Source organism: Corythoichthys intestinalis, chromosome 22 (assembly GCF_030265065.1).
Source record: "Corythoichthys intestinalis isolate RoL2023-P3 chromosome 22, ASM3026506v1, whole genome shotgun sequence".
Lineage (NCBI taxonomy): Eukaryota > Metazoa > Chordata > Actinopteri > Syngnathiformes > Syngnathidae > Corythoichthys > Corythoichthys intestinalis.
In genome coordinates, this window is record NC_080416.1 from 30517399 (window position 1) to 30537416 (window position 20018).

Genomic DNA, 20018 nt, shown 5'->3' on the forward strand with positions numbered 1-20018 from the left:
GGCTGGGCGATATGGCCAAGAAATTACATTTCTAATCTTTTTTTTTCACTCCCAAAAATTATTTTACAATTTTTTTTTTAAGATTAAGAAAGCTTAAAAGATGTTTAAAAAATTGTAAATGCTGAAAAAAAATAAAAATAAAGTGCAAAAACGCTTTCTTAAATGTTGTAAATGTTTCACCCCCCATTTGTGCTGTTAACCCCCATGTACAAAGAAATAACTATATACAAAAAAAAGAACTTTTCATGTAATAATCTGTTAAATCACTATTTATTTTTTTTTAATCATTCACATAAAATGGATACATCGCCCAGGCCTAATTTGAGTGTTGCAAGTGATGTGAAAGGGGGCAGTCATTTTTTTACAGTAGAATCACACACAAATGATAGCAAACATAGCAAAGTCAAAAAAACAAAAACAAACAATGCTTATTTCGTGGGTTCCCCAACCCCTGCATAGGTTTGATTTTGGTCTTAACCTCCTAAGAGCTAGCGTCCAAAAACATGGACATTTTATGGGCACCAGTTCTTAGTAGGGGAAATCCTGGATTTACACTGAAATGGCTTTTCACAAACAAATTTTCCATTTCTTAGGAAGAAGACAATATAAGTTGCTGTGGAAGTAACCGTACCGCTAACCAACTCAACAATCCGGATAGGAGTTTTATTGCCAGGTTAGAGAAATCAAATCCCAGACACGAGTAACTCCCAGTATTGCACAAAAACAACAGGCAACTACGGCGTAAACGTTCATGTTTTACCCGGAAACGATATGGCAGGTATGTGTTCGTAAAGTTCATCTCAGTCAAGTCCGTTTTGGGATTTTTTATTCCCTTCCAAATGTAGAATTCTTCTAGATCCAGGACAAAGATCCTGAATTTCCTTTTCCCAAACTTTCAAAGTTCCTCATTATCAGTCTACACATCCACCGGGCAGTGCAGTTGGGCGGCGTGTCTGCGGGGGCAGCAGGCGTGCAGCAGAACTTTGCGTATGTCTTTGTTTCTCAAACTGTAGAGCAGAGGGTTTAGCAAAGAGCTAAAGGCAGCGGGCGCCAGGGTGATGTACGTAAACAGCGGCGGGCTGGACGCGTCGCCCAGCAGCCCCCATAGTGAGAAAGGCATCCAGCAACCCACGAAGACTCCCAGAATGAGCACCAACCGCGAGAACCCTCGACCGCCGGCGCTCTTGCCGGGATACGATTGGCTGGAGGGCAGGAAGTGCCTCTGGATGGCGATGGCGTGCGCGTGGCGCCGCGCTACCCGGCAGATGCCTACGTACAGTTGCAAAGTGACGAGCACCACCACCAGGTAGCCGCCGCAGAGTAGCGACAGGTACGTCCGAGTAAGGGGCGGCGCCACCGAGCAGGAAGTCTGTTTGGCCAAGCAGTTCCAACCGGCGGCGGGGATGGCACCCAGGATGCAAGCGCCCGCCCACACCAGGAGGAGTAGAATAGTTGCACGCCGACGGGATTGCCCTGAGCCGTACGTGAGGGCGTGGCTTAGAGAGAGGTAGCGATCCAGGGCGACGCCCATCAAGCTGCACAGAGAGGCGGTCAACGAAGTCACCAGGAGACCTGACGTCACCAGCTCGGACCAATCGCTGGGCGTTAGGCAGAAGAGGAACAGGAAGCGGGCCACCAGAGCCACGCCTGCCAGAAGGTCGGCCAGGCCGAGGCTCGCCAGCAGCAGGAAGACGGGTGCGCGCAGAGACGGCGAGGCCAGGATCGTGGTGACCACCACGGCGTTCTCTGCGGCGATGACGGTGCCTGACACGCAGAGGGCAACGCCCCAAGCTGTCAGTTGAGCGGGCGGGTTGACTCCAAGGTGGTCCGACGTCGGTAAGGCGTCTGCGCCCGAAGACTCCTCCCACAACAGCTCGGACACGTTCGGTGTCATGGCTGCAATGTCCTGCAATGATAAACAACACATTTATTTAATTAAAGAGACAGACAACACCTACTAAGGTATACTGTATATGACTATCATGTTAAAAACAGTCGCTCAAAGTATTTAACTATGCAAATCGTGAATTTCCGAGACCTCAGAACATGGAAAAAATTGTGTTTAAACAGAAAAATAGATTACAAATACAGGTAGTCCCCGGGTTACGAACGAGTACCCCTAAATACTCTCTAAATCTCTAAATAACTATCCAAAAACATGTATTATATGTCATTGTACTCTCCTCGCTAAGACGTTGCAAACTAAGCTATAATCCCCCCCCCCCCTAGCTCTCTCACTCTGCTGTGCGACTTCTTCGTAGGAGCAAATGCACTCCTCTTTGTGTGCGCAAAAACCTTCATGCGTACTCGCGTGCGGAAGTACTACCTGCTCTACGCTTCCTGCGCCAAAATAAAAGCATTCACAAAACAAAAGTCAACATTATAATCAAATACATATTTCGCCAAAGGACAAAACAGTCATATTTATAAAATAAATAATATACTGTGAGGTACAATAAGGTACTGTTTACGCGACAAAAAAAAAAAAACACTGGAGATAAAATGACGTACAAGATTCCGGCGTCGTAAAGTAAAAATCATGTAAATCTGGTACGTAGTAACCCGGGGACTACCTGTAGTCATTCGTGACGTCAGTTATACACACTAATAGGTTGAGCAAAGGTGAAAAAGACAATAGGTATGACTGATGTCACGAGGTTGGGAGGGCAGTCTGGAATTCATTGGCTGAAATTGTATGAATGCCATTTTTAGTTATATTCAGCATAAAGTCTCAGATTTATTTATGTATTGCTCTTTCCCAGATTGGGGAATTTTTCTCCACACACTTAAAATAGAAGTAAAGAAAATCAAATTTGTTTAATAACATACTGTAAGTGCATGCCTAAGTCACTATAATTTAATAGCAACATGCCAGTAAAAATCCCATGGTTTGGCTCATGTTTTGATGCCAATTCTCAGCCTCTCAGGTATATATTTTTTGAGAAAATACATGGCTTCAATTGAAAGTCCGACTCTCCCTTACGCAATGTATATGATAAGAATAATACAATTGTTTCTTAGATTGCAAAAAGGATGGTCTCAAGTTCTCTTTTTTTCTTCTTGGACAGGACACGAACTAAAATTGCTACACCTCTTTTTCGTGAATGGAACAGAATCTGGTAGGTATATTCAAGGCATAGGTGGGTAGTAACGCGTTAGTTTCATTAACTTGTGTAACTTTTTGAGAAAAATGTACTTCTAAGAGTTGTTTTACTAAGCCATACTTTTAACTTGAGTCATTTTTTATTTATTTTTTTGTCAGCGATGCCAACAGTCGCTCTACCATGGAGGTACTGTAGATTTGTGTCTTTATTATTCAATTTTAAAAAAATGTTTCTATTTACCTATCTAACTTTTTGCACTTAAAAAAGTGAGTTCAAAACCTTTTGCACTTCAAAAAAATAATAATTTCAAAAATAAGATTTTCCAAAAATAATTAAATAGTATTTTTAGGGGAAGGCAAATTAATTTTATTATTAAATGTGGCCCAAACGCAAAATTACTTCAATCAAAAAAAATTTATTCTATCAAAGAAAAAGTTTTCAAATGCTTTTTTGAGTCCCAAATTTATTTTTGCATTCACACATTTTTTTTTGCTTGAAAATATTATTTTAATTGAAGCAAACTTTTTCTGATTGGATTGAATAATAAAGACACAAATCTACCTCCATACTCTACCAGTTTCACCAATGAGATGTAGCAACAATAATCACATGACTCCGTTATACCAGTCAGACTCAAGCTTGCCGTTTTATGCTCACGCCGGCCTGTTCAATCATGTGGCGTCTTTAAAGCACCATAGAAAATGAATTATTTGACATAAGAACACTGCCGTCAACATGACTCGAAAGCACGGATTTTAATCTCTCTCCATTTTTATTCGATGCCAATTGACCCCCATAAAACCGGAGGTATGATCCTTTTGGATTCATAATTGGAAATATGTTTCTCCACTAGAGGGCACTCATGCTTTTTTTCAATCATGCTTAATTTTTTTTTTTTTTTTTTCTCTTTCCGGTGTTCTGACAAATTTTGCACCCCATCTGAAATTGCAACTTCGCGGTATTGCACATGCACGTAATGTTAAAAATGGTCATGAATGCAGCGGTTCCAAATTAAACACTACAAACTTTCTTTAGAGAAAGGAATATTTCGTTACGTTTACGTTTGATCATGGACGGACATGTATAAAATTTGCACACAACAACTGCACACCGCTCTCTTACCGTTAACGTCTTCGCCATGTCGTTAAGCATTAATTTACGCCATATTTATGTTGCACATGTATGTTTATGATGTAACTTGTTTATTTAGCACCTTTGGATAACGTTGAGAGTCCAACTGTATGTAAAATCGGGTGTAGGAGCCTAAATAATGGTTTAGTTTCATTATTCATGTACATGATGATTTATTTGATTTCATGGGGACTGGCTTGTGACGTCACGTTTGACGATAAGTAGGAGGAAGTGACTTTGTGTGCGAGGCAATCGCGCTAGGCAGAAGAAGCCAATATACAGTTTTCCGAACTCTTCCTCTCTGGATTACCGTAATTTTCGCACTATAAGGTGCACCCGACTATAAGCCGCCACCCACCAAATTTGACACGATAACAAACAGCATTTGTTCATAGATAAACCGCACTGGACAGAAGCCGCAGCTGTCGTCACTGTATAATGGGATATTTACAACAAAAGATATTAACCGGTAAGACTTTATTTGACAGCGGCATCATAGGACTGTCATAAGACCAAATGAACCACCATTCATTGCTTCAAAAAGCTTCATTTGGCCATCACTGTTCTCTTGGGGGAGACAGTCAACCTCTGCTGCCACCACTGTTGTCAAACATGCCTCCTAGCATGCATTGCAGCCTTACAGATGTAAATAACAATCAAAATTCATGTTCTGTGCTAATTATTTCTTCAGTGACTGTTCTAGTTGTTTCATTAATTGCTAATTATGGAATTTGGTAACACTTTATATGACAGTGGTGCCACAATACTGTCATGAGACCATCATATTGTCCATCATATCATTTTGTGTCATCCGGCAAATTATCTCACATTCGAATGGATGTGAAAGATCCAAGTTGGACATAAATGGAGTTAATGACATAATTTGCCGGATGTTACATAATGACATTGCCCATGATAATGACATGTCATATTTATGACAGTCTTATGGCAGTCTTATGACGCGGGTGTCAAATAAAGTGTTACCTATTAACCCCCCCCCCCCCCCCCCCCCCCCAAAAAAAAAAAAATCAGCAAATAAGCCGCACTAGACTATACGCCGCAGGATTCAAAATGAGGGGAAAAAAGTAGCGGCTTATAGTCTGAAAATTAAGATAATATCTATCTATATCTCAGTTGCTCTTTTGTTTACGTTTGGATGCCAAACTCTGGATTACTTTTCTGTTAGATTAAATGAACGAACTCAGAACGAGCAGAGTGAGAGTATTATTTGGTCGCCGTCCAGCATGCGTGAGGGAGATGAACGGAGAGAGCGTCGAGTCTGTGGGCTTTTACGTTTGGAACCTACAGAGGGCTTATTCACTGCTACAACAGCTTCTTTTGCAAATTCTGATGAGTGTGCAAAATTTGTCAGAACACTGGAATTCAATATTTTATTGTTGTATTTCTTTGGCTAAATGTGGATATATGATACGTTATCGTACAGTATCATAATAGGTGATATAGGTATAGGTGTGCTGAGAAAAAGAAATACCATTGATTAGAAGAAAAAAATCAAACATCTTAAGCAGTTACTCACAATGTTACACATGACTTCAGTATTCTTTTCACCAAATATTTTTTGACTTGTACTTGAGTACATTTTTGGTTGACTACTTTTACTTCAGTAATATTATTTTGAAGTAGCGTTACTGTTACTCGAGTAAAATTTTGGGCTACTCTACCCACCTCTGATTCTAGGATTGTATATGCATCGATTTTGCAGAGCCATCCCCCCCCCCATTCGTCTCAGGGCTTTATATTACAATAATTAATTGCGGAGTTATTGTAGCCAGTAGAGGACATGCAAACTCTTCAGTTGTACTTTCATGTCTTGAGTTGACAAGACGTTTAGAGAGCGAGCCGGGCGTCAATTTTCAGTTAGTCCTCTTGGTCGGTCGTAACGGCTCTACAACTAGCTAACACTTGCAACCCTGTTACTGTGATTATGCCAAGTCTTGTAAAAATCAAATCATGTAATAAATGGTTTTACAGTTAATTGGTAGCGGATTTAATCAATCGTTCATTGACTACAATCTATTACTGATGAATATGTGGCGACAAACTGAAAAGTGAAGGCTAATTTTTCAAACATTTTGAAGACCAAATATCCGCCAATTTTGGAATGAACCATTTTATTCTGCAGGGATGAACCCCAAAACATCACAGTATGAATATCTTTTAAAATGTTAATTTTAAAACTGTGTTGGCGTGATTAAATGCAAGGGAGTGTTGCCCTCCGTTCCCTCCTACGAATGTCCAGACACGATGTTCGTCCCACGGACACTTTTGCACATACCAGCGAGCGAGCATCTCCATTGTCAGTTAGAATTAGGTCGCTCTTGTATCATCCCAGCATGCAAGTTATGTTGTAATTAGCACCAAAGAACATGAAATAGGGTAACGCACGGCGCCCGTTGTTGTGTAACCGTTGCGCCATTAAAAATGTGTGGGCATCCGATATATACCTATATTAAAAAAAAAAAAAAAGGGAGACCCCCGAAAATGGACTTTACCTTGTGAAGAAATGAACTCGTTGTTTCCTTTGCTCGCTCCAAAAACGTTGCAATCAAGCGGACTCTCCTCTCTTCCTCTCGCTGTCCTTCATGCACTCCAATCGGGGAGATCCGCTCGGGATCACCGCTGCAAAAATCTCCTCCTGGTCGTCGATGTTCCAAAGCAAGACTGGATGCTGAAGCTCCAAGGAGCCGTTGACATGAGAGAAATCGTGACGTCACGGCCAGGAGGCGTTGGCCAATCGGGAGGCGAGGATGAAAGAGAGGGGCGGGAACGAGGGAGGAGGTGGATGTGGAGTAATTTCATTCAGAAAAATGCGGCATCGAGATGGAGACACGCCCACTGCGGTGCTCCGCCATTGTTGGCTGGGTTTTTAAAGACACGTCCTTTCTAATCGTTTTTTTTTTCTCCTGGTGCTGTCCGCGGTGCTGAAACGCAGCAATGACTCATGGGGGACAGTCGACGGTCATTTTATTAAGTACCCCTTCCAATGGCATCATTAGGTGTTGGTGATGTTGAGTAGCAACGGTGAAAATGTTAGGAAAGGCTCTGTGTGATGCTGAGATTCATAATAAGACATCAAATCAATTTGAACTGAGATGGCTGGTAATGACGGCAATAGACGTCCAATTCATTTGGACTGTAAGGGATGGCAGCGATCGTTTGAGGGTCATATATTTTATTTTTCTGTTTCTTGTAAATAAAAATGTTTTTTGATTTTTTTTTTTAAATATATATATAAATTTAATGCTGTTGTACATATCTAATTTTAATTTGTTTTTTTTTTTTTTTGTATTAATGATCAATCAAAACTAAGCAATTTTCCAAGTAAATTTTTATAAATTGCATTATCATTGATGTGAATGAATATTTTGTCTTTATTCTTCCAATTTATTTTTTATTTGAAGCATTAGCACACTCATTTTTGTTTTATACATAGACATTTTTAATTTTCATGTATTTTTGCTCATTCATGTTCAGTATTTTCCTCTCTTTATAATGTTTTCATTTTTTATTTTTTTATTTTTATAAATTGCATTATTATTGATGTGAATGAATATTTTGTAGTTTTTCTTCCAATTTATTTTTTATTTGAAGCATTAGCAAATTCTCATTTTTGTTTTATACATAGACGTTTTTAATTTTCATGTAGTTTTGCTCATTCATGTTAAGTATTTTCCACTCTTTTTAATGTTTTCATTTTTTAGTTTAAAAAAAAAAAAATTATAAATTGCATTATCATTGATGTGAATGAATATTTTCTCATTCATGTTAAGTATTATCTCCTCTCTTTAGTGAATTCATTTTTTTAGTTTTTTAATTTTTATAAATTGCATTATCATTGATGTGAATTAATATTTTGTCATTTTTTTCTTCCAATTTATTTTTTTGAAGCATTAGCACATTCTCATTTTTGTTTTATACATAGACATTTTTAATTTTCATGTATTTTTGCTCACTCATGTTAAGTATTTCCCCCTCTTTTTATTGTTCTCATTTTTTAGTTTTTTAATTTTTATAAATTGCATTATTGATGTGAATGAATATTTTGTCTTTTTTCTTCCATTTTTTATTTAAAGCATTAGTACATTCTCATTGTTGTTCTATACATAGACATTTTTCATTTTTATGTATTTTTGCTCATTCATTTTGAATGAAGTCTGATTTTTTATTTATTTATTTATTTATTTATTTTTACATTTACAATTTGTCTTTTTATTTCTTTCGAAATGAAAATGATCTATGTAACATCAAAATATATTTGGTACTACTTCTCCCTTCCCTAGTTGTCCTCAAATTCCATTATTGTAATGAAGCAGCCAGTTTGTGTTGTATATTATCAGTCGACAGCACTCGCACATTTTTGGCTGGTCACAACCGCATTCGATCATTCTATTTCAAGAGTTATGCAACATTCACCTACTGTACTATAACATCTGTTTTTGCTGCGCCCTTGTGGACAAACACGTCACGAGCAAATTGCCCCCAAAACGTCATGTACGTTCAACATGATCATTCCTGGATTCATGAATATTTTTTATCACCTTGCAGACAGAAGGACAGTGAGGCTTCCCCGGTTTGATGGCAGGCGTGGGTGCAGCATCACAAGTAGGCGGGCTGCTGCTTGTAGGGGAGTCACGACCATATAAGGACGCTTCCTGCCTATGAGGTGACGTCTCGTTGGCGGATCGTGAGACACTTTTTTTTTTCTCCTAAATCACCTTCACTCGCTCAATTGAATGTGTTATGAAATGATCCAAATCATATGTGGGTTCATCCTTTTAGGATTTACAGGGGCAAGCAAACATGTCGTGACGCTGGAACAACACCTGAGTGAGCAGATGTGATAGCTGGATGAGTCAGAACAGTGGCACAGTGTTAACGTCCACGCACAACCCTAATGTACAAAACAAAAACAAAAAGTCTACACACCCTTCTTCAAATGTATATTGAATATACTGTAATCTGCAAAAATGATATCTATTTATTTGCATTATACATATTTATGAATATACTGTAAGCTGGCACAGCATAATGAGTCACGGATCTTTCAAAATTTAAGTTTTGGCATCGGTTCAGATAGCAGTTTGTTGCAGTGTTTAACCTCTGAAAAAATAGTGACTTACAGCAACCCTTCTTCACTTGCCCTGAGTAACCAGCACCACGTTTGTCATGGAAACTGAGTAAAAATTCATTGTTCAGTTATGAAATAATGTTAACCCTTTCGTGCACAAACCGTTATCAGAGGTGGGTAGAGTAGCTAAAAAGTATACTCAAGTAACACTAGCATTACTTTAAAATAATATTGCTCAAGTAAAAGCAAAAGTAGTCATCCAAAACAAAATGTACTCAAATACAACTAAAAAAGCATATGGCGAAAAGAATACTCGAGTAATGAGTAACATTGGACTTTTTTTTTTTTTTTTTTAAAAACAATGGTATTTTATTTTTATATCAACATAAAGTTATCTATATGAGCTGTTGTTATAATGTTATTGTATAATAACTAAGGCTGTCAAACGATTAAAATTTTTAATCGAGTTAATCAAAGCTTAAAAATCAATTAATCGTAATTAATCGCAATTCAAACCATCTCTAAAATATGCCATATTTTTCTGTAAATTATTGTTGGAATGGAAAGATAAGACACAAGACGGACACAAACATTCATCATACTGTACATAAGTACTGTGTTTGTTTATTATAACAATAAATCCACAAGATGACATTCTTAAAAGATAAATTTGAGCACAAGTTATAGTAATTTTATATTAAAACCCCTCTTAATATTTTCGTTTTCAGCCACGTCGCTTTTCTTTTTGTGAACATTATTTTTTTTGAGAGATAGGAATATTATTTTTGTTGTGCTTTCACTAAATGATACTGTAGCAACTTAACTGTTCCGCCCAAATGCATGATGGGAAGTTGGGCAACCATGACTGTCAATGGTGGCTGCAAATGGTATACAGTATGTTCTGGAACATGTTCAATTAGGCGTGTTAAGAAAAAGAACGTCTCCTGCTCCGCCCAAATGAATGATGGGAAGTTGGGCAACCATGACTGTCAGTGGTAGCTTCAAATGGCATATAGTATGTTCTGCGTTGTGTTCAATTAGGCGTGTTAAGAAAAAGATCACTTTTTGCTGCGCCCAAATGCGTGATGGGAAGTTGGGCAACCATGACTGTTCGTAGTGGCTGCCAAAGCTTAAGCCAATAAAAGGCGCCGTCCAAAGAACGCCTGTGCCCACTCGCATTTCTCTGCCTTCCCGCTCTCGATGTGCTAAAACGGCATCATCGTAAACTATTTGAGGCAACGCATGAACAGGTCATTCCTTGCATGCGTTAATTGCGTCAAATATTTTAACGTGATTAATTTAAAAAATGAATTACCGCCCGTTAACGCGATAACAGCCCTAATAATAACCCATTACATAACCACATTAAGCCAAACTAATACAAAAAGGGGGGGAAATCATTGAATTCCGGCAAGAGAAAAAAAATGACAGAAATTAAGCTTTATTTGTCCAAAGAGCATGAGTGCCCTTGAGTGGAGAAAATAGTTCCTAGTTTAAATAGTGAATAATTCCCTCATAGTTACTATTATGAAATTAAAAGGATCATATCTCCGTTTTTCCGTGGTCAATCGGCGCCAAATAAAAACTGGGAGAGAAGCATAGACTTCATAATGTATTGACGGGTTAGATCGGTCATGCACAGCGCCTCGCATTCAAGGAGGGGGGCGCCCACATAAAGAGGAGCTATTCACAAACGCGCACACAGCGATCTAACGCCGGATTTCTGTTGAAAAAGTACGAAAGCTGTACCGCATACAAACAGGAAGGATTGTCTCAGGAGTGATTTGTTCGAGGAATCAAGGTAATTATTATATTTTTCGAACCATGCAAGCATTTTGAAACGTTGTGAAAAAAATCAATGGGAGAAATTAGCCGCTTCTGCATTGGCATCATAGTTGGCAAGGTTTACGTAAAATAAATGCGAACTGCACGTTTTTGCTGTTAACCAAGAATCGAGACTGTTTGACGTCCATATGTATATATAAAGAATTCGGGGATTTAAGCATTTATTCACAAGAATTTTCACCAGAAAAGCTCTGCTTACATCTGGCGGCTGCTAGCTACATTCCGACTAGCATTTTACTTCGACATATTTACGTAAAATAAATGCTAACTGCACGTTTTTTGTTTTTTTTATGCTTTTAATCAAGAGTCGAGACTGTATTATTTCCAAATCTGTAATAAATTCGGGGATTCAAGCATTTATTCACAAGAATTTTCACCGGAAAAGCTCTGTTTACATCAGGTGGCCACTAGCTCCATTCACTAACAGACTAGCATTGTACTTCGACATATTTACGTAAAATAAATGCTAACTGCACATTTTTTTGTTTTGTTTTTTGCTTTTAAACAAGAATTGAGACTGTTTTACGTCCATATCTATAAATAATTTGGGGATTTAGGCATTTATTCACAAGAGTTTTCACCGGAAAAGCTCCGTTTACATCAGACAGCCTCTAGCTACATTCATTAACTCACTAGCATTGTACTTCGACATATTTACGTACAATAAATGCTAGCTGCACAGTTTTTTTTTCTTTTAACCAAGAATCGAGACTGTTTTACGTCCATATCTATAAATATTTCAGGATTTAAGCATTTATTCACAAGAGTTTTCAACGGAAAAGCTCTGTTTACATCAGGCAGCCGCTAGCTACATTTACTAACAGGCTAGCATTGTACTTCGACATATTTACATAGAATAAATGCTAACTGCACGGGTTTTTTTTTGCTTTTAACAAAGAATTGAGACTGTTTTACGTCCATATCTATAAAGAATTCAGGGATTTAAGCATTTATTCCCAAGAATTTTCAACGAAAAAAGCTCTTTGTCCGTGATTCCACTCGGTCAGCTTTGACGGCCTAGCCAACAATGTAGGCCCCCTTTTTATTGGCCCCATGTCCCGCCAATACATTATGAAGTCTATGAGAGAGGTTGGAATCCGCGTTTTGAGTCAGGTTGAGGGAATTACTCTTTGTCAAATACTTCATTTTTTACGGTGCTTTAAAGAAGCCACTTGATTGAACATGTAACGGCAAGCTTGCATCTGATTAGTGGTTGCAACATCTCATTGGTAAAATTGGTAGAGCTGCTCTTGGCATCGCTAGAAAAATAAATAAATCAATAAATAAATCTAATATGTAGAATAAAGAGGAAAAATGTAACGTCTCTTGTGCAGCCCAAAGTAGTTGAGTATGAGTACTTTTTCCTCACAAATCTACTCAGGTAAAAGTAAAAATATGGCTTAGTAAAACTACTCTTCGAAGTACATTTTTGTCAAAAAGTTACTCAAGTAAATGTAACGGAGTACATGTAACGCATTACTACCCACCTCTGATTATTGTTTTTTTTTTTTTTTTTTTTTTTTACCCCTTACAGAATACAGTAGTACCTCTACTTACGAACATCTGTACATACAGAATTTTCAGGTTAAGACATGCCTCAACGGGAAAATATTGCCTCTTTTTCCGAAACCCATTTCAGGATACAAAACACAAAAATAAAGCATTGCTTACTGAACATTACTACACTTATAGTTGCTTTGCCATTGGTTATTGCCTAGCATTCCTGGCATCTAATAGGCGATGAGGGACCTCTACTGAATGTGTACAGTGTGTGTGTATCCCAGCGTCCTTTTGATTCACCCCTCGTGTTCCGACAGCTTTATATTAACTTTTATTATTCTTTTCTATTATTCTATTTTTTTTTTTTTTTTATACATTATGCACAACTCTGATTTTATGTTTGTTGTGCAATAATCTAATTGTAACATGTATTTGTTACATGTTGTGATGTATTTTTATGCATTATAAAAGATTTATGTCTGAATTTGGGGTGGCTTCGAACGGATTAGGGCATTTACATGGAAAACGCGTCTACTTTTTCTACTTAGATTTTTCAAATTACAAAGCTACTTCCAGAACCAATTAATTTCGTAAGTAGAGGTATCACTGAATATTTTTTAAATTAAAAGTCCAATCCTTTTAACCTGATTCCGATCCTCTGAAAAATGGCGCGATCGGCCTGATTTCCGATCACATGATCGGTTCGCGACATCCCTACACAAATATGCCAAATATTAGCATTTTTCCTGCTGATGGCATTAAACGTCCAATCCATTTTGACTGGGAGGGGCGAATGGCACTCAAACATGAGCATTCACAGCCAGTACTCAGGGTTTATATGAACGGGATGTTTATGACCTTTAATGAGTTCAATTAAAAAATCAATCAATGTGTTGTGTTACTTGGGGCTGTAACCAATATGTATTTCTGTTTTGATTAATTTTAATGTCATTCATTTAGTTTTATAAACCCTCTGAAGCATGAATGATAAAATCATTGGTCAATATATTTTTCTGATGTGTTTTTAATCTTCTTAGAATTAAAATAATGTTCAATTTCTTATTTTTCAAAAATATGTTTTTTTTCCCATTAAGTTCCAATTAAGTTTAAGTCCAATCACGTGGATTTTATGCACCTGCACACTCAACATACAGTAGAACAATGTAAATTTACTATCAAAAATGAATTAACTTGTGTTCCATAGTGAATATAGAAACCCTTGATCCCTTTAATGCTTTGATAAATTATTTTTGGGAAATTTCAACACTTTCAACACTCTAGGCACAATGCATAGGCCTGAATAAGAAAACCAATCGAACTTCTGGTTGTGACTCCTACACCTAAGCACCAATGTCTTTGTTGTTGTCTAACAGCCACTCATCATCACGATTGTCACTACAGTCATCCTCACTGAAGCTGGATGGAATTTCCTGGGCTATTCTGCCTTATTCTTTGCTGCTTTAGTTAACAAAATAGATAACATGCATATAGTAATGCAAACTACAGCTAAGGTAAATGCATATAGTAATGCAAACTACAACTAATATGCACAAAAAATGTATATGTTAAATGAACTGCTTATAAATATAACAATTATTAAGTAACGTATAACTAAAGCAGTCATAAAAACAGTGATGCAATTATGTTACGTGTTCAAAAATATACTGGAGAATGCTTGATGTCCACTTCTTTGGACACATTGTGAATCATAAATTTCTATATACTGTACACAAATATTTCATATTCCAAACATATATATTATTTTTTCCTAGATGTTACTGTATATTATAATATTTCCCCCTCTTTTCACCACTGTATCTCTTCAGGCATAGAAGTACTGACGGTTGTAGTCGACACGGGTGGCAGGTTTGTCGGCTGTCTTGGATTCAGGGGATATTTACTTGCAGTTACACCAACTGACCACTGAATTGACCTCAACAGAGTATGGCAGCAGAGAGCACTTTTGAGGCTGCTATGCAGTTAAACCATTGAAACCAACTGATTAAAGAGAAAGTTACGTTTAAGTAGCTGTCCACTGTAGCAGGGGCGGACTGGTAATCTGTGGGTTCTGGAGGATCACAGAACGGCCGGTGCCCTGGACGGCCGGCGGCCGCCATTCATTATGCATCACTGTTTTTATCCCCCCTATCCTCTGATTATCTACAGTTCGCATCCAATCCGACAGGTGGCAGCAATGCGCCTGGCTTTTCACCGCCAATCTGATAGACTAGGAACGACGAAAGCACAGAGTAGCCTTCATTGGTTCCTTCCTTGTGGAAGCAAAATAGCGACGAGTGTTAATGCACAATATGGATGGTGGTGGCAAAAAAACTGAAAAGAGCAGGGTGGCGCGGAGAAGGTTAGAGAGAAAAAATTAAAGAAACTGGAGAGTGAAGCATTAAAATGTCATAAATCGACAAATATTTTCGCAAGCAGCAGTCTGGCTGCAACGGCCACGTCGGGTAACAACAGCTCAGCTCCCGGCGATGGTGAGAGGGAGCTGCAGCCGCTCTGACGTGCAGACGGTGCTGGGAGAGAGAAAAGAAGAGGGAGGGGGCAACGATAAACTGTTGGAAGTTCCCCAGACAAGCGCAGGGCAAGTAAATTGGGATGAAGAGGGTTACTTGCTCTGTAAACTGGCAATTGTTATCCATCAGGTAGCTACATTTTAAATCAAATAAATGACAATTAAAGGGTTAGTGCCAGCTAGTCGATGTACCCGTTTGCAATCGTGTCAAGTTACAGTATGCTAGTCCTACTATCCCTCTCCTAAGAAAAAATATTTTAGCCGTAAAACAATGTATGCACACGCAGCATAGCAATATTAATTCAGAAGAAATATAACAAAATATTAATAAAATGAATGGTTTTACTTTAAAGTTTAGGTAGTTAAATTGATGTTATATACATTATTAATCATATATATATCGTTTTGTTTTCTGGTTAATACTTTCCAATGAAGTTTATGTATACAGGATTTGTCTTGAAATGTGTATTGTATTTTCATTGAAATTTATTATTTGTATGGCAAGATTAATTATGGCAGGGGTCTCCAAACCGGTCCTCAAGGGCCGCTGTGGGGCCTGGTTTTTGTTTTAACCGATCGAGTACCGACAGTTTAACCAATGAAGTTTCTGCTAAAACAAGCAGCACCTGACTGCAATCAACTGATTACACTTGTAAGACACCAGATTGGTGCAGAGGTTTTGTCTTGTTTTGTTGGAATGAAATCCTGCGCCCGCCGCAGCCCTATGTGGAATAGTTTGGAGACCACTGAATTATGGCATAAACAATGAAGTCATTTTATAGACAGAGATCTATAGAGATATATTATAATCAATTGGATACGTAAAACTTGCTTTGAAAAATAAATTCTTTCATTTGTTTATTCAGGTTGATCATAGAGCTAGTACAGAAAATGAATCCAACTCCAGTTCAGCCTTGCAGTACTTTGAGTGCCCGTAGTCAGACAGTCACAGTCTAGACACATTTTCTTCATTTTTCTCTCAAAGTGCACGAAATTGGTGCATTTTACAATAAAATGTAAAAAAAAAAAAAAAAAAAATTCTCCCGGGAGGGGCATGTTCCCGGACCCCCCTATGGGGTCTGTGTTTCCCTTCGTATAGCGATTCTTATGGGCTGGGCTGAGTCAAAGTCCAGGGCTGCTTTTTAGTCCCAGTCCGCCCCTGCACTGTAGTGACCACTATAAAGGGTTAACATTGCATTAATATATAAATTTATCATTAAAAAAATAATAATAAAAAGTATTAAATTAGGACTATTAATATAACAGTAATATATATATATATATATATATATATATATATATATATATATATATATATATATATATATATATATATATATATATATATATATATATATATATATACTGGACTGTCTCAGGAAATTAGAATACACAATATTCTAATTTTTTTAATTAGAATATTGTGTATTCTAATTTCCTGAGACAGTCCTGTATATATACACAGGACTGTCTCAAAAAATTAGAATATTGTGTATTCTAATTTCCTGAGACAGTCCAGTATATATATATATATATATATATATATATATATATATATATATAGGAACATTAAATTTGGATTTCTAATATAACAGTATATATATTAAATATTATAATATATACATAAAATAATATATATTACTGTTATATTGATACACACACACACATACAACCCCTAGCAAAAAGTATGGAATCACCAGTCTCAGACGAGCACTCACTCAGACATTTTATTATGAGGAAAATACTCAGATAAAAAGCTTAAAAAAAAATAATGAATTAGTTCAAAAGTGCAACTCTTTGGCATTCAGAAACACTAAAAGAAATTAATAAAAAAACATTGTGGAGGTCAGTAAATGTTACTTTTATAAAGCAAGTGCAGGAAATTAAATATAGAATCACTCCATTCTGAAGAAAAAAATTTGGAATCACTCCATTTTGAGTAGAAAATACAGACACACCCCGTCAATTTCCTTTCCTTAATTGGGCCCCTGCCTCAGATTAGATCTGCTCGTTAGTCAGCAGTTAAAAACAGTGCAGGTATCACACACCTTTGAGGGCTGCTGGACTAAGTGGATTCACAAGAATCATGGCTACAACAACAGAGATGTCTCCTCAGACCAAGGAGAGGATTATCAAACTTCATGAAGAAGGTAACACTACATGTATGGTTGCCAAAGATGTGGGTTGTTCACAGTCAGCTGTATCAAAAATCTGGACCAAGTACAAAAATCATGGAAAGGTTTTTAAAGTTAAGCGTACCGGTAGACCGAGGAAGACATCCAAACATCATGACAAACAACTAAAGGCCATATGTCTTGAAAACAGAAGATGTACAACAAGACAAATGAAGAAGATATGAGAGGAAGCTGGAGTCAAGGTATGTGACAGAACTGTGCAAAATTGCCTAAAGGAAATTTTCATACATGAAAGCTAAAAGGAAACAATCATTGACACTTAAACAGAAAAGAACAAGACTGTAATGGGCTAAGGAGAGGCAATCATGGACTGTGAATGACTGGATGAAAGTTATTTGCAGTGATGAGTCAAGAATCAGCATTGGACAAGGTGATGATGCTGGAACTTTTGTTTGGTGCCATTCCAGTGAGATTTGCAAATATGACAGCCTGAAGAAAACATCAAAATTCCCTCAATCCTTGATGATATTGGGCTGCATGTCAGGCAAAGGCACTGGGGAGATGGCTGTGGTTAAATCTTCAACAAATGCACAAGTTTGCACTGAAACTTTAGACAGCTTTCTTATCCCTTCAATTGAAAATATGTTTGTCATTTTCCAAGATCACAATGCATCAGGCCACAGAGCTAAAACTGTTAAAGCATTCCTCGGAGAATGACTCATCCAGTCAATGTCATGGCCTGCAAATAGCCCAGATTTCAAGTAGAAATTGAATGGTCCACACCAAGGCTCCGACCTGCAAGGGTGATATGGCAACTGCAATCAAAGAGAGTTGGCACCAAATTGATGAAAAATAGTCATCAAGTGCATGCCTCAGAGACTACAAGCTGTCATAAAAGCCAGAGGTGGTGCTACTAAATACTAGAGATGTGTTTTGATTGTTATTTCTTTGTTTGTTTCTCATGATTCCATTTTTTTCCCCCTTAGAATGGAGGGATTCCATACAGTGGGGCAAATAAGTATTTAGTCAACCACCAATTGTGCAAGTTCTCCTACTTGAAAAGATTAGAGAGGCATCTAATTGTCAACATGGGTAAACCTCAACCATGAGAGACAGAATGTGGAAAAAAAACAGAAAATCACATTGTTTGATTTTTAAAGAATTTATTTCCAAATTAGAGTGGAAAATAAGTATTTGGTCACCTACAAACAAGCAAGATTTCTGGCTGTCAAAGAGGTCTAACTTCTTCTAACGAGGTCAAACGAGGCTCCACTCGTTACCTGTATTAATGGCACCTGTTTTAACTCATTATCGGTATAAAAGACACCTGTCCAGGTGTCGAAGGACACCAGAGACAAAATTGTAGACCTGCACCAGGCTGGGAAGACTGAATCTGCAATAGGTAAAACGCTTGGTGTAAAGAAATCAACTGTGGGAGCAATTAATAAATGGAAGACATACAAGACCAATAATAATCTCCCTCGATCTGGGGCTCCATGCAAGATTTCACCCCGTGGCGTCAAAAAGATAACACGAACGGTGAGCACAAATCCCAGAACCAAACAGGGGGACCAAGTGAATGACTTACAGAGAGCTGGGACCACAATAACAAAGGCTACTATCAGTAACACTGCGCCGCCAGGGACTCAAATCCTGCACTGCCAGACGTGTCCCCCTGCTGAAGCCAGTACACGTCCAGGCCCGTCTGCGGTGCGCTAGAGAGCATTTGGATGATCCAGAAGAGGACTGGGAGAATGTGTCATGGTCAGATGAAACCAAAATAGAACTTTTTGGTAGAAACACAGGTTCTCGTGTTTGGAGGAGAAAGAATACTGAATTGCATCCAAAGAACACCATACCCACTGTGAAGCATGGGGGTGGAAACATCATGCTTTGGGGCTGTTTTTCTGCAAAGGGACCAGGACAACTGATCTGTGTAAAGGTAAGAATGAATGGGGCCACATATCGAGAGATTTTGAGTGAAAATCTCCTTCCATCAGCAAGGGCATTGAAGATGAGACGTGGCTGGGTCTTTCAGCATGACAATGATCCCAAGCAACAAAGGAGTGGCTTCGTTAGAAGCATTTCAAGGTCCAGGAATGGCCTAGCCTGTCTCCAGATCTCAACCCCACAGAAAATCTGTGGAGGGAGTTGAAAGTCCGTGTTGCCCAACGACACTTCCAAAACATCACTACTCTAGAGGAGATCTGCATGGAGGAATGGGCCAAAATACCAGCAACAGTGTGTGAAAAGCTTGTGAAGAGTTACAGAAAACATTTGGCCTCCGTTATTGTCAACAAAGGGTACATAACAAAGTATTGAGATGAACTTTTGGTATTGACCAAATACTTATTTTCCACCATGATTTGCAAATAAATTCTTTAAAAATCAAACAATATGATTTTCGTTTTTTTTTCCCACATTCTGTCTCTCATGGTTGAGGTTTACCCATGTTGCCTCTCTAATATTTTCAAGTGGGAGAACTTGCACAATTAGTGGTTGACTAAATACTTATTTGCCCCACTATATATATTTCCCTGCACTTGCTCTATAAAAGTAACATTTACTGACCACCACAATGTTTTTTATTTCTTTTAGTGTTTCTGAATGCTAAAGAGTTGCACTTTTGAACTCATTCATTATTTTTTCAAGCTTTTTATCTGAGTTTGCTCTACCTCGTCCGAGAC

The 20018-nt window shown here is 37.9% G+C and overlaps 1 protein-coding gene across 1 annotated transcript; it reads right to left on the reverse strand.

Moving 5' to 3' along the window:
• Positions 1-251: 251 nt before the first annotated feature.
• gpr3 (G protein-coupled receptor 3) lies at positions 252-6926 on the reverse strand. The gene is made up of 2 exons (XM_057828748.1): positions 6749-6926; positions 252-1906 (listed from the first exon to the last, which is right to left on the reverse strand). Exon 2 carries the CDS (start codon positions 1892-1894, stop codon positions 917-919), a length of 978 nt encoding a protein of 325 aa, XP_057684731.1. The 5' UTR covers positions 1895-1906; positions 6749-6926; the 3' UTR covers positions 252-916.
• Between the last annotated feature and the right edge of the window lie 13092 nt (positions 6927-20018).